The 25,968-nt window shown below is 42.8% G+C and overlaps 1 protein-coding gene across 1 annotated transcript; it reads left to right on the forward strand.

Moving 5' to 3' along the window:
* The first annotated feature begins 23,130 nt into the window (after positions 1–23,130).
* LOC138770483 (olfactory receptor 10A7-like) lies at positions 23,131–24,090 on the forward strand. Its single transcript, XM_069949589.1, has one exon. The coding sequence runs from the start codon at positions 23,131–23,133 to the stop codon at positions 24,088–24,090; it is 960 nt and encodes a 319-aa protein (XP_069805690.1).
* The last annotated feature ends 1,878 nt before the right edge of the window (positions 24,091–25,968 follow it).

Genomic DNA, 25,968 nt, shown 5'->3' on the forward strand with positions numbered 1-25,968 from the left:
TTTCTGTCACTGAGAGATCCATGCAGAGAGTTTTAGTTGTACACTTTCAGTCACTTACTTGCTGGTTATACATTTTGTATGTGAAGCTGTAGGTTTTGTGTACAGAATCAGGCTGACATTTAGGGGCGTGGCCAACTGTTTCTGCCCACATTCACACAGTGCTGCAGGTGTCACAGATGTGCTAACCGGTTAAATCATTGGATCTAAGCACCCTGCCGAGCAGCAAATCATGGCCTTTTCTGGGGATAGGCCAACAATTATTTTTTAGCCCACAAACTCAACATATAACCCTAATTCCATGCATGGTATTGCGCCATTAGCAACAATAACCCGTCCACCTCTTTAGGCCATCAGGAAAATTTATATTAGTAAGATATGACTTTTATTTTTTTATTAGTAACATATTATATATCTATAACAACTATCATGACTTTAAATATACTATTTCTGTATTATTTTAGGTTTTCCTCTGAAAAACAAGACTTCAGAAGATGGCTATGATGACGTTGGATTATCTTATGAAAATCTGAGCAACAATGATTTAACAGCTACATCTGCGAGACATGGTGATGAATTACTGAAAAGCATTTTTATTCAAACACACAATACTGATTATAAAGGGAAGATTTATATGTGAATTAAAGCAGCCCTCTGGTTCCTCATTTCACTTTAAGGCTATGTTTACACTTTGTAATGACAATGGCCTTTGTTTGACATGGCCTTGTCAAACAAAAGCCGCTGTCTTACATGTTCACCCGGCCGTTACTGCAGTATGGGCTGGACGAACATCATTTTTGTTGCATTTTGATTTCAGGCACATTTGGGTATGCCTGCATTTCAATTAACTATTGACCTTAATACAATGTAAGGCTAGGTTCACACTATGTATCTGTGCGGCTGTATTGCGGGCGGTAAATCATCGGCCGGATTTTTCCGGTTCATGCGTACGCTGGAAAGTATACGATAAACGGCTGCACAGTGCACACTATGTATGAATCTATGGCCCTATCGTAAACGGACCCGTAAAAGATGAACAAGACCATGGTTTGCGGCTGGAAAGGTGCAAATTCACGGCCGTGGATTGACAGGCGGTCCGTACGGAGTACTTCAAAAATAGCTGACAATGATGCTGAATGCCGATGCCTCTAATAGTTAATATATTAAATTAATAAAACACATTTTCTTTGTAATAAAGTCCCTTTCATTGTTCAATAATTTAATTCTAACAAATCCATCATTGTGCAATTAAATATACTGTTAAAATAAATATATATATAAATAAATGTATATTTATATATATATTTATTTTTTGACAGTATATTTAATTGCACAATAATGGATTCGTTTAAATTTAATTATTGAACAACTAAACTGATTTTATTACAACGAAAATGTGTTTTATTAATTAAATATTAATTAGTACAGGAAGCTCCATAAGCCCTTAATTCATATTGCCGGCAAAAGAGCATTCTGTACTAATCATCACTTTACTTTAATTAAAACATCAAATGTTTCTTCTAATTATGTTATCACAATAGCATTATTAGTAGAAACATTTAGAATTATATGTATGCTCAGCTGATTGGCTGATCGGCTGAGTGCACATATAAAGAGCCGGTCCGCAGCACAGTGACTTCATTGTGCTGCGGACCAGCGAAGAGGACACATCGGGGTGAGTATAAAGCTCTCCCCACCCCCTCCCCGGCACTGCACCCCTCCCAGCAAGGAAGGGGGGTCACTTAACCCCTTCCTTGCTGGGATGGGTGCAGTCTGACATCAGTCTGGCCCCCAAGGGGTTAAGGGGGATGCAATACATCCTCCCTTAACCCCTTGGGGGCCAGACTGTAAGCAGCGATCTGTAAAGATGCTGCATACTGTAAGGAGCACAACACCGCTCACAATGATGGGTGTTGTGCTCCTGTTTGTGTGTTTTTTGTGTGTTTCTCCTTTTTTGTTTTTCAGATATCGGTATCCTGGGGATTACGTCGGATTCCGTGGACTACGTCGATGACCAGCGGTTGTTTGGTGTTTTTTTTTTTATAAAATGGTCAATGAGGGGTGTAGGGGTGTTTTTATTTGAATAAAAAAAAATTTCACTTGTGTGTTGTCTTTATTTCTTTACTTTATAGACTTAGTAGTGGAAGCTGTCTAATAGACGGAATCCATTACTAAGTCGGGGCCTAGTGTTAGCCGGTATGAAATGGCTAACACTAACCCCCCATTATTACCCCAGTACCCAATGCCACCAGGGGTACTGGGAAGAGCCGAGTGCCAGTGGTCCCGGAGCGTCAATATTGGCGCTCCTGGACCGGGCGGCAGCAGGCTGGTAATGTTTAGGCTGGGGAGGGCCTAAACCAATGGCTCTTCCCACCCTGGTGTTACCAGGCTGCTGTCGCTTGGTTTTTAACCCGGCTAATTATAAAAATAGGGGGGACCCTATGCGTTTTTTTTTTAATTATTTATTTATTTTAAAAAAATGCATAGGGTCCCCCATATTTTTATAACCAGCCGGGTTAAAAACCAAACGACAGCAGCCTGGTAACACCAGGGTGGGAAGAGCCATTGGTTTAGGCCCTCCCCAGCCTAAATCTTACCAGCCTGCTGCCGCCCGGTCCAGGAGCGCCAATTTTGATGCGTCGGGACCACTGGCATCCGGCTCTTCCCAGTACCCCTGGTGGCATTGGGTACTGGGGTAATAATGGGGGGTTAGTGTTAGCCATTTTATACCGGCTAACACTAGGCCCCGACTTAGTAATGGATTCCGTCTATTAGACGGCTTCCACTACTAAGTCTATAAAGTAAAGAAATAAAGACAACACACAAGTGAAATTTTTTTTTTATTCAAATAAAAACACCCCCACACCCCTCATTGACCATTTTATTAAAAAAAACACCAAACAACCGCTGGTCATCGACGTAGTCCTGGAATCCGACGTAATCCACAGGATACCGATATCTGGGGGAAAAAAAGGGAGTAACACAAAAAAAACACACAAACAGGAGCACAACACCCATCATTGTGAGCGGTTTTGTGCTCCTTACAGTATGCAGCATCTTTACAGATCGCTGCTTACAGTCTGGCCCCCAAGGGGTTAAGGGAGGATGTATTGCATCCCCCTTAGCCCCTTGGGGGCCAGACTGATGTCATACTGCACTCATCCCAGCAAGGAAGGGGTTAAGTGACCCCCCTTCCTTGCTGGGAGGGGTGCAGTGCCGGGGAGGGGGTGGGGAGAGCTCTATACTCACCCCGATGTGTCCTCTTCGCTGGTCCGAATAAATAAATAAAGTCACTGTGCTGCGGACCGGCTCTTTATATGTGCGCTCAGCCGATCAGCCAATCAGCTGAGCGCACATATAATTCTAAATGTTTCTTCTAATAATGCTATTGTGATAACATAATTAGAAGAAACATTTGATGTTTTAATTAAAGTAAAGTGATGATTAGTACAGAAAGCTCTATTGCCGGCAATATGAATTAACGGCTTAATGGAGCTTCCTGTACTAATTAATATTTAATTAATAAAACACATTTTCGTTGTTCAATTATTTAATTTAAACGAATCCATTATTGTGCAATTAAATATACTGTCAAGAAAGAAATATATATATATATATATATATATATATATATATATATATATATATATATATAAATACATTTATTTATATATATATTTATATATATATATATATATATATATATATTTATTTATTTATTTATTTTAACAGTATATTTAATTGCAAGATGATGGATTTGTTTAAATTTAATTATTGAACAATGAAAGGGACTTTATTACAACGAAAATGTGTTTTATTAATTAAATATATTAACCATGAGAGACATCGGCATTACTGCAGAGGATCGCAAACCCCGGTAATAGCGATTCCTGTAAACTGTTTCCCTGCTTTCCCAGATGCATCCAGAGGTGTTTGCATCACTTTCTAAAGATTTTATTTGTTATTTTTAGTTGAACCAGATTTCCAAGTAAATGACCGTATGTTTTCAGCCGCATGTCTATTTTTTCCCACGGCCGTAGTTTCAGCCGCACATTTCCAGCTGCATAAAAAATACAGCCGCACACATACATAGTGTGAACATAGCCTAAAACTGTGAGAACGGCCATACATTGTGAGAACAGATGTTGAACAACAGCCGTTGTTCACAGTCTGCCGGCTGGAAATAATTGACATTGTGTGCATGGCAGCCAGTGTTACCCATTGGATTCTACACAGTGAATTCTTTTTCTTTTCTTTTTTTTTTTATAAGAACGGCCGTTGTTTAAATTGTCTAACAATGACAATTCTTGTAAAAAAAGAATAATAATTATATATATATATATATATATATACACACACATTGTGTGAACATAGCCTAAATGCTGAGTATATAAAGTACCTGGTGCCCGTCTTTTTCACCTTTCTGCACTGATTCATCAACCCCTTCCGCCAATGTGACATCCAGGGACGTCATTAAAAGCAGTGCCATTTTGCAGCATGACGTCCCTGTACCTCATGCCTTCTCTGCCTCTTCCAGCTGTCCGTATCTTCCCGGACGGGTGCCGCTCCCCCCCGGGCAGTTAACCCCATAGATCCGGCTTTGCATTCACTCCCCGTGCTCCCCCGTTCCCCCCTCGCTCCTGCTTCGGCTCCCCTCCCCAGCTTCCTTTCCCTCCCAAGGCTCACCCCCGCCCGGCTCCGGCTTCCTCCCGGTGGTTAACAATCTGGTCCCTGCACTGTAGGGACTTGAGTGTTTGAATGAGCTGTCAGCTGTAAAGCTGACAGCTCATTCACTATATCTAATTCCACAGTCCTGGAGTGGCTGGCTCACACTTCGACATCCACAAGGATGAGTAGTGAGACAGCCAGCCAGGTATCTGTGGGTACCTCGAACACGACCCTGACTTGGCACGGGCACGCAGCAATTTCCACACGTCCTCCATCTGACATCCTCGGCAACATCCCGCTAACTTTTGAACCGCCGCCTGCAAGGGAACTGTTGGCGTCTATGAGCAGCCAACTGCTCTTTGATGATGATGAGCACGTGGAGGAAGAGACAGGGGACAATCAAGTGCAGGGCACAGCTGTGCGGCGATATCAGAGCAGGCCCATGTTAGGCCAGGCAGGAGAGCAGTAGGCAGGATTTGGCTTATTTGACGGATTCGTCAACCGGGAATCCGTCCGCCAGCAGGCCCGCCACAACTAAAGAGCAGACAGGCAGCAGTAGTCAACTAATAAGTCGAAAGTGTAGCGGGGACAAGCAGATGACCACTGGGGAAACCTCCTCCACTGCAGGTCCTGGTATCGGCAGCGCCCGCCCATCCTCGCAGCCTGTCGGTACCAGACTCTACACCTCGCCTGTATGGCAGTTTTTCAAAAAGTGTCTGGAGGATACCTATGTGGTCATCTGTCGCCTGTGCGGCAGGCGCATTAAAAGAGGCAAGAGTTGCCATCCTGGCACCAGCGCCATGGCTGCCCATATGAAGTGCCACCACCTTTCCGCCTGGGAGAAACGGGGTGATAGTGGGTCACAGCAGGCCCAGGCAGAGCCGCCGTCAACAGCAGCAGGAAGCAGCAATAGTCAGGGGGGCCTTTCACAGAGTCAGACCTCCTCTGTGGAAGGGAGTGTGGCTTCACTCCCTTCTTCGGCTGGTGGCCCCTGTGTTGCTAGCAGTAGGGAGCCTGGCATCATGGAGTCCCTATACAGGAGGCAGACATATGCACCCAGCAATCCCTCAGCAGTCAAGCTGAACGCCCACCTGGCTAAGTTCATGGTGATCCAGGCTCTGCCGTTTAAAGTTGTCAACTCACCACCTTTCCGTGAACCGATGTCATGTGCGGAGCCACGGTGGAAGGTGCCGAGTCGACACTACTTTTCCAACACAGCTATCCCGGCCATGTATAGCTATGTTCGCCAAAAGGTTGCTGACTCGCTGAGCCATTCAGTAAGCAAATGTACATTTAACCACAGACATCTGGAACTGTAATAACAGGCAAGGGCAGTATATGTCCATTACTGCTCAGTGGGTAAATGTAATATGGCCGGCGGACCCCCAGCAACTTGGCCAGGGAAGGGCGATGACACCACCCTGTTGTCACAGCAGGAATCCTGTGTCGCGGTCCTCCTCCACCTCCTCCAGTAGGTCCAAAGCCTCCTCAACCGCCTGTGGTCCTCCCTTGTACCACTTGGGTGTAGCACTGGGGTGTCACGGGGAAAGGAGACACACAGGGGAAGAGCTGCACCGCCTGCTCGAGACGGAAATCCTCTCGTGGCTGACTCCATGCCATCTTAAAGTTGGGACAGTGGTGAATCTGTGAGGAATGAAAAGTGGAATCTGATTGGTTGTTAGGGGCAACTAAGACAATTCTACTTTACACCAGTTTGATAAATCTCCCCCATAGTAGATTAGTTTTTCTGTCAGTATTTGCAGCCAAAATCATGTGTGGAACCAAGAGAAGAAATGCATAATAGAAAGATTTGCACAGTTTTTGTGTCTTTAACTCACTCCTGGTTTTGGTTGAAAAAATACTGATCAAAATACTCTGTGTGTGAACATAGTCTTATTGTGGAATGGACGAGTATTATGGTTCTCTTTTCACTTCATGTTCAGCTTTCTGTCACTGAGAGATCCATGCAGAGAGTTTTAGTTGTACACTTTCAGTCACTTATTCCTCTACTTAGATTCTAATTTGCATTGGGACCACAGGAAGAGAGATACCTGTAAGAGGAGAATATAAGGTCGGCATGATTGTGGGTGATAATCCTGCAGTAGTTCTGTGTGTGCTGGACTACGGGCACAGGGAATCTTTCTGTCTATACATTTCGTATGTGAAGCTGTAGGTTTTGTGTACAAAATCGGGCTGACATTAAGGGGCGTGGCCAACTGCTTCTGCCCCCATTCACACAGTGCTGCAGGTGCCACAGATGTGCTAACCAGTTAAATCATTGGATCTAAGCACCCTGCCGATCAATAGGTCATCAATAATTTTTTGGCTCACAAACTCAACATTTAACCCTAATTCCATCCAGGCTAGAGCACCATTAGTATTAATAACCCCTCCACCTCTTTAGTCCACAAGGAAAATTTATATTAGCAAGATATTTCTTTTATTTTTTTGGTCTTAGAGTCAGGATTTTTATAATCTCAAAAAATGATATATACTTTACAGTCTACTCTTTTAGCAAATTATAAAAACAGGGGAATTTTAATATAAAAATGGACAATACAAATTGATATTATTTCCAATTTCGACCCCAATAATGAATGAGACTATAATAATAATCATATTCAGCAGTGACAACATCCATCAATTTCTACCATACACTTCAGCACCAATGTCTTCTTGGGTGGATTTTCTTTTTTTTTTTTTTTTTTTTAGAAACAGTATACATTGGGAAAATGTAGGCATTTTATAACACTGTGCACAGGCGTTTTTATTCTGTTTCTAATAAAGCAAATGCCTTTATTTGCAAACAAAGAAGACATTGATGCTGAAGTTTATAGTTGAAATTTGTTGCTGTTAGTCTGAAAGCCGAGTCGGTACCTCCCTGTACCCCTTCTGCTAAAATTCAAAAGAACCCAGTGCAGAGGTGAGAATGGATTGTTTTTATGGTTGTTGTCCTGTGATTTATCAGTAGTCACATAATATGAGACCAGTTCTGACATTTGTCAAGTAGAATACAATGATCCCAGCAGTCGCTGTTTGTTTGCCTTGAGGAAGCATTTATATACATATAACTATAGGCATAAAACTATATACATTGCACAAATCCAACCTTTGTACAGAGCTTTCTTAATGGGTTTATTCAGTTAGGTAAAATATATCAATCATCCCCCTCCTAAAGAATAACATTTTTTTCATACACGCCATTATCTTTTTATTCTCCTTCCCCCAGTTCTGAGCTGCTGCTTTCTCCTGAAGACACAAAAATCTCTGTGTCAGCTGCTCTCTCCCCCTCCTCCTCCTTCCCCCTCCTTTCCGCGACAGCTGATGTAGACAAGTCCCTGAAAGGCTTTTTCTGCAACTTTTTAGCTTATTTGTAATACCCTGGAGGTTAATCTGGGGTCAAGTTGCTGATGAACTTGCCGTGATTAATCCAAAGTGGCTACAGAGTTGCAGATAGGAACTTGTTTCCACATATTGTCTTAGAAGGAAGGTGGGAAGAGAGCAAAGAGAGACTGAACAGCTCAGATACAGTCTTTATGTCTTTAGCAGAAAGCAGCATGCTCAAAACTAAGAGGAGAGAAAACAGGTAAAGAAGTGTATTCAATTAATTGTTAGTCTCCAGAGCCGTCTGTGTGTGCGGGGGGGGGGGGGGGGGGGGGGGTTGGGGGGGTTGGGGGGGTCGATTGAGCATATGTTTCACCAAACTGGAAAACTGAGGAAAGGGTAGGAAAAAGTGGGATTGTTTGTGCTGAGCAGCAGGTAGCTGTCAGATCATCAGTGAGAAGGAAGCAGGGGGACCAAGTTTTAGCAAGTGTATTGCAAATAGAGTCTATGCTACATGAGAATAACTACAGCTGGGCTGATTGAAAATGGCTATAGGCTAAGTGAAAAGGCCAAGTTTAGTCCACTGATTCCTTAAAATCTTTAAATTTGTAAAAGTGGGAGGCCTGTTACATAGTTCTGTCCACTGTAATTCGTCTTTATTCGTATTTGCATTTTGACTGCTCTCCACAGGTGTAAAGGGTAAATGTTACAGCCTTCATTACTTATATTATATTATACCTCATGGTGCTTGTTCTGGTAAAAAGTCATTTTATCACCTGTGGATAGGTATATGTGGGCGGGGCCTCGTGCCCTATGTGCCACATCGCTCCGCCCCTAGCACCACTTAGCCCCGCCCCATCCGTCATCATTGCCTAGAGCTTTAGGCTGGCCCTTCCAATGGCTGCAGAGGGGGCGGGGCCTATGTGGTTATGGCGTCATCGATGGGGCGGGGCTAAGTGGTGCTAGAGGCGGAGTGATGTGGCACATAGGGCGCGAGGCCCTGCCCACATATACCAATCCACAGGTGATAAAAATGACTTTTTACCAGAACAAGCACCATGAGGTATAATATAAAATGAGTAATGAAAGCTGTAACATTTACCCTTTACGTCTGTGGAGAGCAGTCAAACTGCAAATAGGGGGTGACAGTGTCACTTTAAATTCTTAAGCACACAAAGGATTTTGGTCCACACCAATTTTCATTTTTGCACTTTCATTTTTATTTCGCACTTACTAAGAGCCAAAGCGCTTTTAAATACCAACCTACAGGGTTGTTTTACCTTTTACTGCTACCTCCACCTACTCCTCCTTCTTTATTTTCACCTGGATGGCCGTGTCCTCTTTCCATATTGTTTATTTCTTTCGTTATTCTAATTTAACTGGTCACTGTTGACTTCAATGGGGTTTGGGTCCATCCGAAAGTTCGGGTAAAAGTCCAGGTCGGTAAACTTGTTTTTTATTCGAGTTTGAGTAAACCCGAATATCCACGGGTCCACTCATCACTACTAAAGCCCAAATGGCTATAGTGTTGGCCATTAAAGAGTAAGAGTCAGTAAGAGAGACACATAGTTACCAAATTTCATTACATATGAAAAATAAAAAAAAGAAGTCAGTTGCAAAGATATAGTATATCTCCTCTCCTGGTGATTTAACATAATTTTTTTGGCAATGGCAGTGTCCATGTAATAACAATGAATAACATCTCATTGTGATTCTGTAACCAGAAGAAGAAGAAGATGGATATGATGATTTGGATATTAATGATTTGTCTCGGCTTTCAAGTTCTGATAGAGAAGTCAGAGCTCATGGTAACAACAACCTGTTGGGACTATTGGGAAAAGGTTTGTATTGATAAAATATAAACACATATATTTATTAGTAACCGAGTAGTCTAACCTTGTAAATGCCCTTCGCACATAAAAATATTTAGTAACTAGAACACAGAAATTGGATTGACTTTCAGACATCATTTAATTGTAGTAATTATTTTTTTAATTTCTTTCTAGCCGTCCTTCATTGTGTTACTGCTATGAAACTCCAAAGAGTGCGAACATACCCTCAGGGTTACTCAGAATTGAACTAAAAATAATAATTTGACAGGAAAAAAAATTGTTTAACGTAAATGCACCACACGTATCAGCATTGTACTATGTCAATTTAAAAAAATAATTGCTCACATCCTGTTTATCTGGCGGCATAATGACAACTGTTTTTGTTATTGTCCAACTGAATAAACAGAACATAAGACTTGTTATTGTAAAATCTTGTCAGAATATATTTTAAGAGATTGTGCGTTCACTTTGAGGCCATGTTACCAGGTAGTAAGAGACCAGCCGTTCCGTGACCCGGCCTGGTCATGGAACGGCCGGTGTCACAGAAGATCCTCCACTGCAGTTGAATTCGGATGTGCGCCCACATCCGACTTCTTCACTGCACACAATGGAGCATCCGTTTTCTGCGGCCAATATACACCGAATATCTGTCATATATCTAGTCAGTTTTTTTTGTTCCAGTATCGATGTCCTGATGAATCTGGCATATGCTAAGAGAAACTTGTTGAGATGTTGACTTTTTTTTAGCCTGTCCATAATCCGGCTTTTCATTATACCTTCTGGATTTTGTGTCTATGAACCATTTTAATTATTCCCTGCACTCAAACAATGTATATAGTGGCCATTAATCTAAAAAATAATATTAAAAATCAGACATGTTATTTATCATACCAATTTCTGGGGTTTGTAAACCTTGACAAAGTTTGCGAACTACGGACCACAATTAAACTTGACAAAGTAACATTAACATATCACGTCTATAAGGTGTAAATGTATATATTATATATATATATATATATATATATATATATATATATATATATATATATATATATAATATATTAGAGATGAGCAAACTTTTCAAACGTTTGGTTCAGCAGGTTTGCCAAACTTTAAAGTGACACTGTCACCCCCCTTTGTGCATTCTGACATCTCTACACAGGTGTAAAGGGTAAATTTAGCGGTTTTCATACCTTATTTTATATCATACGTTATGGAGCTTGTTCAAGTAAAAAGTCATCTTTTATCAACTGCAGATACACCAATGGAGACGCCCAGAACGTCTCCATTGGCCCCGCCCCCTCACCGGCCATTGGAACAGGCTGGCCAAAATGTCTAGGCCCCACCCCCTCTAGGTCAGGCCACCAATGGGCATCAAGGGTGTGTGGCCAATGGTGGCATTGTGGGCGGGGCTAAGTGGCGCTAATGCCGCGAGGCCCAGCCCACTTAACACAATCTGCAGTTGATAAAAGATCACTTTTTACTTAAACAAGCACCATGACGTATGATATAAAAAAAGGTATGAAAACCGCAAAATTTACCCTTTACACCTGTGTAGAGATGTCAGAATGCACAAAGGGGGTGACAGTGTCACTTTAATGTAAAGTTCAGGTTCGTCTGGACCGAACTTTAAACAAACCTCACTAAAAGAGCTAAACGATTGCAGGCATTTGGCTGTTTTAATCAGGTTCAAAGTTCACTCATCTATACTTACCTGTCCACACCCCTCGGTATCCATATTCTCCAATTCCTATTCTTTGGTTACAGCCCGTTTAGCCAATCAGTGGCCTCAGCTGCTGTCCATCCCAGTCAGCCAGTGATTGGCTGATCGGGCTTTCACTCTTGTTCCTAGGTGTATGATAAGACTTATACAAGTGTATAATATACTCCTATTTTTATTCTTTTTACTGTTTTAGGCTACATTCACCTGAGCAATGATCAAAATAACTTCAGACCTGGCAACCAGGATAAGGTTCTTCTTTTTGATGACCAAGATTATGATGACTCCATGTCTGCATGACCCAGACGTAAACTAGAAGACTAACTTTAGATTGTTGATAAATCTATCACAAGAGTAATATTATAACATAGAGCTTCTGTTATATCTGTATCAGGATTGTATCTTTGCGGAGCGTGATGCGCCCCTCGGCTTGTGCTGTGCGGCCGAGAAGGTGCTCATTTTTTTGGATTCTGTTTTGCTTTGTAGTGTCTGAACACTGGTTTATCTGCTCACTTGGTTTGGTGGACACACCCGACTTCACCTGCTGAATTCTATCTGGCCATGTCATGGGTTATCTGAGTTTTGGTTCTGCTGTGACTGACAGGTTTCCCTGCCAGCGGATGTGTTTATTCTCAGGTTTATGTGCTTGGAGATCAGGGGAATGGCCCATTGTGTTCTGGACCAGAGCCCTGGCCTCCTATATAACTAACCCCAGTCTGTGCACTCATTGCTGGTTATTGACTTTGTCTTTGCCTGCTAGTGTCTTCTGTTTATTTGCATCTCCTGATCTTTGCCTTTGTATCTTTGACCTCCCTTGCTTGCGGCCTTTGCTGATTTTTATTCTTGCTGATTTTTATTAAGTTAATTTTGATTGCAATAAATTCTCCCCCTCAAAGCGTCTGAGGAGTCTCGCCCTTTTCAAGGTTTGGTCAGTGGCAGCAGGAGAGGTAGCAGTCAAGTGGGTGAAAGTGGTGAAACACAGGATTGTGGCAATGGCGATCCTAACAGGATTGGACGATGGTTGCAGCTCCCAGTGGTCAAGTGAATACTAGCCAAGCTGAAAAGATCCCTCAAAGTTTCAGCTCCATGGCAGTCAGTAGTTAATCCCAGAGCCAGCAATCATCTAAAGGTTCCACAGTGTCCTTAAATATTTTGCAGGGATTTGCCACTCATATGTGAATAGATTGATCTGGATACATGTGATATTAGGTCAGACTTCTATAATTGAGTGTTCAGCTTGAGGTCATTGGAAGGAGAAGGCTGTCAGACATAGTAGGTGGCACATCCGTGGGCTCACTCGGCCTCCCTAATTAGGTTGTAGATGTAGAGTGACCCGGCATGGGCTGCAGTTTGGTAACAGTTCAAATGCCAGGCCATGATCTTTAATGGCCTTCAGGAATGACTGGTGGGACTGGTGAGTGTGCTCTGCACTTAATGTTGCAGCTTTTTATCACTCACCTGGGAAAAAATAGGCACACAGGGTCATGGTAATGGCCATCTTCACAGGCTTGGATGAAGGTTGCAGCTCCCAGTAAGACCCAGTCGTCATGTGACTACTAGCTAGGTTGGTATTGTGGAAAAGATCCTTCAAAGTTCAGCTCCACGGCAGTCAGAAGTCAATCCTGGAGCCATCAATCATCAAAAGGGTCCTCACGAAGCAGTTCACAAACCAATACATGCCAAGGGTGGAAAATTTCCTCTGCCCCATCTCCTACCGTGTCTCAGCCACAAGTCAGCTTTGAAGGACCATCAGCAAAAGAGCTTCTATCAAGCCTAGCACCCTCCTCCCGCCAGAGTCTCAGACACTGTACTCTGAAAATCTTTTAGAGCAATGTTAGGTCAGTCAGCAATTAGAAGGCAGCATTGATATTCCAGGGGTTTCTAGGCCACAAAGCAGTCAAGAGTGCAAGGGAGGGGTGGCCTATGACAAAAGTACAGGATCGCATTGCATGCCACTAGAAGAAGAAAAGTTAGAATATAACATTGTTGCAGACTATGATGATGAGGTAGCAAACCCTCCGTGAAATCTTGGTCCCCAGATGTCATCACCATCATCATCAGGGGTTAAAGTATTTGTTCCACTGACCAAGCGTCAGATCCCATCCACAGCTTGTCATTCCAGAGGAAAAAGGGAGAGGGGTACAGCATCAGCTAGTCGCCAGACTGATGTTCAGGAAGGCACAGGCACTCAATGGGTACCCCAAGGCAACAGCAGAACTCAACAGTCTAGCAGTGCACCTGCTACAAAGAACCACCCACTGTGATAAGTAGTGTGGCAGTTTTTCTGTGGCAGTGGCAGCAAAGATCATGATGCTGTCTGTAGCAATTGTGACCATAAAGTGGGTTGGCTCGGGTTCAAACCCTGGTACTACATCTATGCTTTAGCACTTGGAATGCCACCACCCCATTACCTGGATAAACCAGGACCCCCTTTTCACTTTTTGCAGCTACCATCATGCAGTCTCATCTCTGCAAGTCAGGATTATGCAGCCTTGATTGAAAGTAGTAGGTCCCTCACATTTACCTCTGACTCCAACATCTGGACTGGGGGAAAACACTGCCACTGCAGAGACAACAGTCGCACTCTAAAGCCATCACCAGGAGACAGCACTACTCCAACAACCACCTTACGGCAAAGATGATAAATGGACAACTGGCTAAGTTATTGTCATGTATTTCTTTTATTACATTTTTAAATATAATAATAACCAAATACAAAAATAAACATACAATTTCTTAAGTGTACAAAACAATAAAAATTTTCAAAACATTATTACCTGCACCATAAGAACCAGAAGTTAAATGAGTCCATTCCTACAGTCATTCCTCTCCGCTAACAACCTATACAATCTTATCTACAATATATCCCCCAAAAAATTTAACTACTTCTAACCATCACATATTTATGAACTGTATACACTACTATATACAACACACCACCATTAGCACCCACCTGGCTAAGTTTATTGCCCTGCAGTCTCTACCATTTCAGTCATTGGAGTTAAAGCCATTTAGGGACCTGAGCTTGTGCTTAACCGAGATGGAGAGTGCCAAGTCACCATTTCTTTGCCAACAAGGTTATTCTCTGCAGAAGAAGGTTGGTGACTCTTTGCCGCTTTCTGTCCTACATTGGGTGTACCTAGGAACAGACCTCTGAAGTTCCAGCAATGGCCATGAAAAGTATATGTCTGTGACAGCACACTGGATAACAGTCCATCTGGGAGAGCTGCATCAGTAGCAACAAGAAATGGAGGTCAAACTGCTATCTCCTCCTAGAATTCTATGTGGACATCATCCAGAGAACTCATTGTCAGCCTCCAACACCTCGTCTGGTTATCACAGATTTCAACACCCCCATGTCTGATGTTAAGGACTAAAAAAAATCAGCCAGCAGTCAGACATTTTCCTTTTTGTTACCATAGTAATGGGGTTTTTATTCACTGGTATTTGGGACAAGGAATAGTAGCTTTCATGTTCCATTTTTACAGCCATAGTGACTGGCTGATGAATTTTCTTGGGGGTTTTATAATATAGCCATGGTAGTTAGATGTTGCACAATGGTTTAACAAAGGGTACTTATTGTGTGAGCTTTTAATGGCTCTCATAGTTTCTTAAGTGACATAAGGCTTTAGGGAGGTTTTTTTTTATGGGGTATACTGTATATCAAGGAGGATGATTTCCTCTGACAACCTTCTAAAGCTACTACCAGCAGCAATTTTTTGCTGAAAGGCAGGTTACCTTGCCTAATTTTGTGTGCATTCACATGTGAATGGTTAAGGGAGCCAAATAAATTAAGAGGGAGCTAAATATTTTATTTATATGGTGGATAGTGCCACTACTGGTGCCTCAATAGAAGGGGCAGTCTACAGATGTAACCTAATAGGAGGTAGGGTGGTCCACTGGGAATGGAATGGGTTGAATACTTTATTGTACAGAGATTAGAAGGGGGTCATCAAAACAAGGCTTGCGGTCACAAGAGTGATTAACGGGGGAGGGGGTGCAGTGGCAAGGGGGGGGGGTCCTCGCGGGCCCCCTTCATGGTGAGCGGGGTCGCAGTGGCGGTAGCTGGTAGCTGCGCGACTGCTGGCATCACAGCACACACTGACTGATAATAGACATTGGCTTCACAGCACCAACTGACTGATAATGGACACTGGTTTCAGAGTACCTCCTGACTGATCATGGACACTGATTTCACAGCAGCCACTGACATATAATGGACACTGGTTTCACAGCAGCCACTGACTGATAATGGACGCTGAATTTGCATCACTCAGCGACTGAAAATGTACACTGATTTGAGAGTAGCCACTAACTGATAAAGTAAACTGGTTTCACAGCACCCACTAACTGATAAAGTAAACTGGTTTCACAGCACCCACTGACTGATAATTGACACTGGTTTCAGAGCCTCCACAGACTGATACTCAAAACTATTTTGAAAGCAGTCTCTGACAGATAATAGACACCTAATTCACAGCAACCACTGACCAATAATGGAGACTGATTTAAAAGTACTCCCTGATTGATAATGAACACTGGTTTTAGAGAATCCACTGACTGATATTGGTCACTGAATTCACAGCACCCACTGACTTATAATGGGCACTGTCATCACAGCACACACTGACTGATAAAGGACACAGGCTTCACAGCACCAACTGACTGATAATGGACACAGAATTCACAGCAGCCACTGACTGATAATGGACAATATTTTCACGGCAGCCACTAATTGATAATGGAAACTATTTTCACAGCAGCCACTGACTGATAATGGACACTGAACTCACAGCAGCCACTGACTGATAATGGACACTGTTTTTACTGCACCCACTGACTGATAATGGACACTGTTTTTACAGCACCCACTGACTGATAATCCACACTGGTTTCAGGGTACCAACTGACCCATAATGCACACTGGTTTAACAGCACCCACTGATATAATGGACACTGGCTTCACAGCACCCCCTGACTGATTATGGACACTGATTTAAGAGCACCCACTAACTGATAATGTAAATTGGTTTCACAGCAGCCACTGACTGATAATGGACACCAGTTTCAGAGAAGCCACTGACTGATAATGGGCACTACAAAAGAGCCCCAACCATCACAGTAGTGTAGCTGCCATAGTAGCTGTTTTTGTGTGGGCTGTTTAGGGTTCAGCTCGGGCAAGCTCAATTTTTACGACAAAAAATTATGAACCTGACGAACAGAACTAAAAATACAGCCGCAAAGCAAACTTTGTTTATGTGTAGTCTTAACACCTTAAGGACAGAGCCTGAAATGGCCTTAAGGACAGAGACAAATTTTATGAATATGACCAGTGTTACTTTATTCATCAATAACTTCGGGATGCTTTTACCTATCTGGCTGATTCTGAGATTTTCTCGTGACATATTGTACTTTACATTTCTCGTAAAATGAAGTCGATACTTATAACAAATCTTTATGAAAAACACCAAAATAACGTGAAAAAATGTGAAAAAATGCATTTTTCCAACTTTGAAACCTTTCTGCTTATACAGAAAATGGTTATGCCACATAAATTATATATTAAATAGCATTAGCAACATCTCTACTTTATGTTGGTAGCATTTATTAAACTATATTTCATTTTTTTTTAGACAATAGAAAGCTTAAAACATTAGCAGCAATTTTCCAAATTTTCTGTAAAATTTCAAAATCAGATATTTTTAGGGACCTGTTCAGGTTTACTTTAAAGTGTATTTGAGGGGACTGTATGTTAGAAAGCCCCACAAAGCACCCCATTTCAGAAACTGCACCCCCCAAACTCCAAACTCTGCAAAAGCTCATCCAGAAAGTTTTTTAACCCTTTAGGGGAGTCACAGAAATAAAAGCTAAGTGTGTAAGAAATTTGAACATTTTTATTTTCTGTGCAGAGATTTTATTGTAATCCAATATCTTTCATAACGATAAACCTATTAGCAGAAAAATGCACCCCAATATTGATTGCCCCGTTTCTGCCGTTTATAGAAATACCCCATATGTGGCCTTATTGCGCTTTTTGACGCAACCACAAGCCTCAGATATAAGGGAGCGCCTAGTGAATTTTAACGCCTCCGTTATATTTGGTCATTTTTGACTGTACCACTTCAGGTTGGCAGAGGCTAAAGGGACACCATTTAGAAAACGACACCCCTCAAGGAATGTAACAAGGGGTGTGGTGAGGATCTGGACCCCACAGGTGCTTCACAGATTTTCAGAACAATGTGGTGTAAAAAAGGAAAAATTCTATTTTTTACACTAAAATGTTGTTCTAGCCTTCATTTTTCATTTTTACAAGGGGATAAAAGAAAAAAAAACACCAATCGTGAAGCGCAGTTTCTCCCGAGTACAGAAATACCCCACATGTGGACATAAAGTGCCAAGCGGGCGCAGGACGGGCCTCCAAAGGGAAGGAGTGCCAATTGGCTTTTGGAAGCTGTATTTTACTGGAATGGATTTCAAGGGTCATGTCGCATTTACAGAGCCCTCGTGCTGCCAAAACACTCACAAGTGACCCCATTCTGGAAACTGCACCCCTCAAGGAATCTAACAAGGGGTGCAATGAGGATATGGACCCACTGGTGACGGGCACAAATGTGGAACAATGTGACGTGAAAGTGAAAATTTTCATTTTTTCACTTTCACGGCACAAATGTGCCCGTCATCAAGGGGTCCATATCCTCACTGCACCCCTTGTTAGATTCCTTGAGGGGTGTAGTTTCCAGAATGGGGTCACTTGTGGGGGGTTTCCAATGTTCTGGCAGCACGAGGTCTCTGTAAATGCGACATGGCGTTCATCATCCATTCTGGCCAAATCCAACCGTCAAAATCCAAATGGCGCTCCTTACCTTCAGAGGCTTGCCCTGCACCCACATGGCGCTTTATGTCCACATGTGGGGTACTTACAGACTCGGGGGAAACTGCTCTACACATTATGTGTGTTTTTTTCTCTTTTAACCTCTTGTGAAAATGAAAAATTTAAGGCTAAACCAACATTATAGTGTAAAAAATTTAATATTTTATTTTCATGCCATATAGTTCCACATTTGTGCCCGTCACCAGTGGGGTCCATATGCTTAATACACCCCTTGTTACATTCCCTGAGGGGTATAGTTTCCATAATGGGGTCACTTGTGGGGGGGTTCAACTGTCTTGGCAACACAGGGGCCTTTTGAATGCAACATGGCCCCTTAAAATCCATTCCAGCCAAATCCAGCCTCCAAAAGCCAAATGGCGCTCCTTCCTTTTGGAGGCTTACCCTGCACCCGCATGGTGCTTTATGTCCACATGTGGGGTATTTCCATACTCAGGTGAAATTCCTCTACACATTTAGTGTTTTTTTTATCTTTTAACCCCTTGTGAAAATGAAAAAATCAAGACAAGATCAATAAATTAGTGTAGAAATTAAAAATTTTTTACACTATATGTTAGACTAGCCTTGATTTTTTTCCTTTTCCACAAGGGGTTAAAAAAGAAAGTGAACACAAAACGTGTAGGGTAATTTCCCCTGAGTACGAAAATACCCCACATGTGGACATAATGTGCCATATGGGCACAGGGCAAGCCACCAAAGGGACAGAGCGCCATTTAGAGGCTGGAATGGAGGATGGAGGCCATGTCGCAATTAAAAAGCTCCTGTGCTGCCAGGACAGTAAAAATCCCTCACAAGTGACCCCATTATGGAAACTACACCCCATAAGAAATCCAACGAGGGGTACAGTGAGCATATGGACCCCACTGGTGACGGGCACATATGTGGAACATGTACCGTGAAAATAAAAAATACAATTTTTTTCATTTTCACGCCACAAATGTGCCTGTCACCAGGGGGCCATATCCCCGCTTCCCCCCTCGTTAGATTCCTTAAGTGGTTTAGTTTCCAGAATGGGGTCACTTGTGGGGGGTTTCTACTGTCCTGGCCGCACAGAGGCTTTGTAATTGCATCATGGCATCCTCTAATGGGAATGGCGACCATACCTATTTAGCTGGGGAAAAGGGACAATTCTAATTTATTTGGGGGTATTAGGCCAATTATTAGTTTATAAGGTTGAAAATGACAGGTGTCCATCAAATTCAACCTGTGTTGATCCAGAGGAAGGCAAAAAAACCCTACGTAAGGCAGACGACAGTAGCCTCATCACAGGGGAAAAATTCCTTCCCGACTCCATAATGGCGATCAGAATAATCCCTGGATCAACATGACCCCTGAAATAGGAATAAGGGACAGAATTTAGAAAATGTAGATCTCCAATGACGTGTGGTACGCCTTGAAGCGATCCAGTATGCAGAGGTCGGGGTGATGAGGACAGGTGTCACACTGGAAAAAGGTGTCCTTCCTGATCCCCCTGTTACACCACACTCTGCACTTCTTCTGGGGTCTCCTGTTTTCCAGTGTGGGGGACGTCACCTGGAAAATGTTGTCCTGGTGCGATACGGGGTCCCTCATATCCAGAAGCGCTGGGTCCGCTCCATGACTACTAAATATTAGGGCTCTATTACTGCTTCTGATATTTTCGGATCGTGCCGCAAGCTACAGTAGCTCGGGCAGCGAGGGACCAGAAGAGGGGGTGCTAGTATAAGAGTTATCCCCGTACGGGTGGTAACCTTTATCCAGCAGTGGGAAGATCAGTTCCCAAATGATCTCCCCACTAACTCCGAGGATGGGGGGGCATCTGGGGGCTGGATTCGGGTGTCCCTTTCTTCATACACTGTAATGGTACCTGCACACTGCGGAATGGAGAAGGATAACCCTTTGTGCATTCCGCAGCTGGCACCCACCGGCGGACTGATGGAGGCGCGCGTCTCCTCTCGTGTCACACTCCATTCTATGCACGGACGGATTCCGCCCTCTGTCCAAAGAATGAACGTGTTCATTCTTTGGACGGACAACGGAATCCGCCCGTGCATAGAATGGAATCTATGACACGGGCGGAGACGCGCGCCGGTGGGTGCCAGCTACGGAATGCACAAAGGGTTATCCTTCGCCATTCCGCAGTGTGCACGTGCCCTAAATCTGTAAGTGCACCCCGAGGTACGCTCACAGAGTTTGTAGAATTTCACGCCATACCGTGATCTCTTATTGGGATGGTTCTGGCGGAAAAGACGTGTCTGGGGGGCAGCGTACGCTACGCTACCCCCAGACACGTCACTGGATGATGAGGACGATGAGGATGAATGGAGGAACGAAGGATCCCCCCATTCATCCTCACTGGTTGTTTCGGTGTCGGAGGCAATAATAGCGTATGCCTCCGCCACCGAAAACACCCTGGGGGCAATCTTTATATGGGGATTGGTAAATGGGGTATTTAAATGTGTAATGTAGTGTAGTGTAAAACTTTATTCCATGTAGTGTGGTGTAGTGTAGTGTTTTTTACGTGTTTTTTTGACAGTAAGAAAAAATATCCCTACGCCAAGAAAGGAGCTGCTGATAAATGCCGAACTTATGTGTTGGCACTTATCAGCAGACAGTGGCGCTAGGATATAGGGGGGAAAAAACACCCCTACACCAAAATGGAGGAGTTGCTGATCGGCGGCGCACTTATGTGCGATGCTGATCAGCACTCAGCGGCGTTAGGGTGCAAAAAAAAAAAAAATTCGGAAAAAAAATTATAAAAAAAAATCTTTTTAACCCAAAGCAACTGATCAGTGAATGATATTCACTGATCAGCCGCTAGGGGGCAGTAGAGCGACACTGCCGGAGATTGCCGAGACCCGCCGAACCCGAGGACCCCAGCGTTTCCGAAGATTTCCGACGCTGGACGACCGAACTCGGAAGTGAAGCGAAGAAGACACGAGGACGGCGCGGACCGCAGATCGTCGCTCCGGACGCCCAGATCAGGTGAGTATGGTACACCTGCACCACACACATCTGTTCTGCACCTCTCAGCTACCTAGCTGAGGGGTGCAGAACCCGGCAAAACTGTGTTTTTACAGTATGATCGCCTTGATGGGCCGGCCGGTACTGGCTGGCCTATCACGGCGATCGTGGGGGTGGCATCGGCGCCATCTTTGGTGGGGACACTTATGGCAATTGGTGCTATCTCGGACAGCACCAATCGCCATTGCTTTCCGGGTCACCGGGTCACTGATGACCTGGAAAGCTGTTTTTAGCTGCTATATGCTGATCTGTATTGATCAGCATATAGCAGCGATTGTCGGCACGGGAGGGGTTAATTACCCCCCGTGCCGACGAGCAGAGATGGCCTGCTATACATTATAGCAGGCCATCTTCCCCGACCGCTGTGTGTGAACACACAGCGATCGGGGAAATATCGGGCGTAAGTATACGCCCGTTTGCGTTAAAGCCCACCCTGCGGGGGCGTATTCTTACGCCCGATGTCGTTAAGGGGTTAAAGTGAAATATTATTACATTTTTTACATCAATATTTGCATAAAATACAAGCATAGAAAGGAAATAAATGTTCCAATTAAGAAACAATCCCCAAAGACAGTGGGATTTGTTTTCATGGTCCAGTGATCGCTCCAGGGACAATTAGAGATTTTGTAACATTATATATATGTAAGGGCACATTTCTAGCACACAGTACTGTATTTACAGTACTACCATATATTGGAAACCACACAACTGGATAGCTGAACATCAAGAAACATAATCCACAGGTACAAAAACACAGTTCATTGATGTAAAAGATATACAGAAAAACAGATCATAACCCTTAGCTTTCAGGTTTTGCTTTAACAACTTTAGCCACCATATCGGGGATGGGGAATCTTCAGCCCTTTAGAGAAATCTTAATAATGGCAAAAAGAGATTACACTGCTGTACCAAAAAGGTCATGATGTAAGAATAAAGTCTTATTCACACATTCCAACAAGTTGTGGACAATTTTATAGCCCATTGCTTTCGAATGGGCTATTCACCTGGTCTGTTGTTTTCACGGATCCACAATCCCTTTCATGAAAAAATAGAACTAGTACAAGATCACGCCAAAGTTTCCCACCTGGAATCTATTGTGTTTTTCAGGGACTGCACATTCTAACAGGCGTGTACATCCCTGCAATTTGTTAAAAACACAATTGTGATGTAATAAGTGTAATTTAAAAAAGCTTTAAACAGAGCCTTGATAAAAACACAGACACGGATGCAAAACCAATGTTTTTTCACGGATCACGGAGATACATAGTGGACTTTATCCAGGGACCTTAAAAATCACTGAATGTGTAAATGCGGCAGTGGTGCACCTACCAGGGTAGGCATCTGCTATGGGACCGGTGCCGGAGGGGGGGCCCAGGGGAGAAAGTAAGAGCTGTCCTGTGTCCTTCTGCTTAACCCCTAATGTACTGCAGTGTGTAAGTGACCCAATGTTTACTTACATGCTGCAACACAAAAAAGGTTTAACAAGCAGAAGACAAAGAGAGCTCTGCTTCACTGTACTGATAACCCCTGACCTCTGGGCTTCTGCAATCAAGTAGGAAAATGTGCAGAGGTCAGGGGTTATCAGTGAACCAGCAGTAAAGCAAAGATCTCCTTGTCTTCTGAACATTGGGTCGCTTACACACTGCTTACATAACCCCTTTAACTTCTTGTCCATGACAGGTTCTACTTTATTAGTTATGGAACTGTTTAACCAATCCTCTTCAAGATTTATTCTCCTTGGTTTGTCCTCTATTCCCTACTTACAAACTATTGGCTTCCTTACATTCTTGGTGATATATCTCATTACGTTGTTAGCAAACTTTCTACTGATCCTTGTGGTGAGTGTTAATACAAAACTTCACACTCCCATGTACTTTTTTCTCACTAATCTTTCCTTCATCGACATTTGCTTCTCGACCACCGTGGTACCTAAAATCTTGAAGAACTCATTATCCAAGGACAAGAGTATCTCTCTAGCAGAATGTGTGGTCCAGATGTACTTTCATTTGGCTTTCGGTTCTACCGAGTGTTTGATAATTACCATTATGGCCTATGATAGATTTGCTGCCATCTGTAAGCCACTACACTACAATACTATCATGAGCAAAAAGCTATGTATTGGTCTTACTACAGTATCATGGACCTCTTGCTTCATCAACTCAATGATACAAGTGGTCTACACCTTCCAGATGTCCTTCTGCCATTCCCGCCATCTCAACCACTTCTTTTGTGAGGTCCCCCCATTTTTACAAATATCCTGCAGTGATACCTGGCTCCATGAGCTGTCAATGTATATTACAGCAGGGATCATAGTCAGTCTATCATTCGTTCTAATTCTGATTTCATACATTCATATTCTTTCCACCATCTTAAAAATCAGTTCTTCTGATGGGAGGTATAAAGTTCTTTCCACGTGTGCTTCCCACATCATTGTGGTCACTGTTTACTATGGGACCATTATGATTCTGTATTTACGTCCACATTCACATTCCTCTCCAGACCTGGACAAATCTGTCTCTGTACTCTACTCAGCTGTGACTCCCATGCTAAACCCTATTATCTACAGTGTCAGAAATAAAGTTGTCATAGGCACCGTAAGAAAAAACATAATGCAAGATCTTCTCCAATCAAACATATTCTTAGAAAAATCCTCATGATATACAGTAGATGTTAAACTAGGGTAGGGTGTCAAACCTACTGTGCCCATATGTCACTTTAAACTTAATCCAATGACCCTAGAACAGGTATAGTTTGGGTCTTGATATCAAATCTGTAATATACTCTCCACACATATTACCACCTACCACCTATGAAACATTATTGCTTCTTACGTAAATGCCGTCATTAACCAGGACCAAGATGCTACTAGAATCTGTTGTTCTACCACCACATCTTATTAATCTTCTGAATATACAATAAACAATGGATTTGATTGGTAAATTTCTCATAAGAAAAAAAGTTTTAAGTCAATCGATGTATTTCACGTAATCATTTCAACACGGGAGAGTGTAATTTTGTTTTATTGCTTTTACCTCTTAAATTGTTAAAAAAAAATTCCAATTTTTTTCATGAACGTGTTCATGCGTTTTTTTGTACCACATGATTATGAAGAACCTCACTTAAGAATATTACTCCATATCGCTTTTTATCAGAAATATTTCCATTGTGGCCCTTACCAAAAATTAAAATCTGCAAAATGATGCACACAGCTCAGTAGGGCTAAAACAATATGAAAGGCACCATAGGGTCTTAATAAGAACCGACAGACAAAGTCAGAGATCCTGGCTAAGCTGCATTCTCGTGGTCTCTCAGCAGCCCGTGACTCACCACACCCACATCCTCATCCCTTCCCACTAGTCTTGCCCATGATTTCTGTTACTATCAGATTACAACACGTAACATTCCTTTATTTAACACATACTCCACAGTATACAATGGCGTATACTCAGTGAGCACCACTAGACTGTCGCACTAGGACACAGGTTTGACTATAAAATACTGGTATTATATTGCATGGCAGATGAACTTTGGGGTTTATTATTCAAGAAAGCATAACATTAGTAGGAAAAATAACTGTTTGAAGTTTTGGATAGTAGTACATACTGTATACTACTGTCAGCAAAAAAGAGTACCACAGTGGTGTATACTCAAGCACCACCACTAGACTGTCACACTAGATTAGACACTGGTTAGACTGTATAATTCTGGTAATATACTACATGGCCGATGATTTATTTTTCTTGCCCTAAAAAGGACTTTTGGATAGTTGTGGATATAACTGACATTTACTAGCTATATACCATTCCACCTATAGTATAAACTATATTGTGAAACACGAACTGGAGAGAGTGGAACGGCTGCACATCCCATCTATGGCTGATACTAATGCCGCTAGGCCTATATTAAAAATCAACACCAGAGTGTCTGTATATGAATTGATCAAGCCATATTGCCCCGTGTACCACCGCGCAGGTCCTCTGGTCCACACGGGTCCCTACGCTAACTCCACAATGTGTCGGTCAGCGACCGCCAACCCCGCAAATAAATAAATAAATAAACTATATTGTACTATTTACACCCAGGTAACCACTGCTATGCATGCAGCACTTACATAAAGTACTGAGGTTTACCAATTTTGGACCCTGTCCCTATAAGGGCTCACAATCTAAATTGACCTGTCTGTATGTTTTGGGAGGAAACCCACACAAACACAAAGGGAACATACAAATTCTTAGCAGCTGTTGCCCTCTATGGGATTTGAACCCAGGACCCCAGCGCTGCAAGGCTACAGTGCTAAAGACCAAGCCACCATGCTGCATGTCCCAGAATTCATTTTAATATTGAGTACTTTCAAGTACTACAGAACTCCAGCAAATAGTGAGCTTGAACGAGCATGTTTGCTCCTCTCTAATAATGACCAAAAAGTTGCATGTACCTGAAAAAGATACTTTCTGCTCCCTGGACTGCCTCATGTTGCAATGGCGCATGCTTGTGACTGGTTTGGTGCAAATTAGGAAAAGCCAAACAAGGGGCGT

This window comes from Dendropsophus ebraccatus, chromosome 13, assembly GCF_027789765.1.
Source record: "Dendropsophus ebraccatus isolate aDenEbr1 chromosome 13, aDenEbr1.pat, whole genome shotgun sequence".
NCBI lineage: Eukaryota > Metazoa > Chordata > Amphibia > Anura > Hylidae > Dendropsophus > Dendropsophus ebraccatus.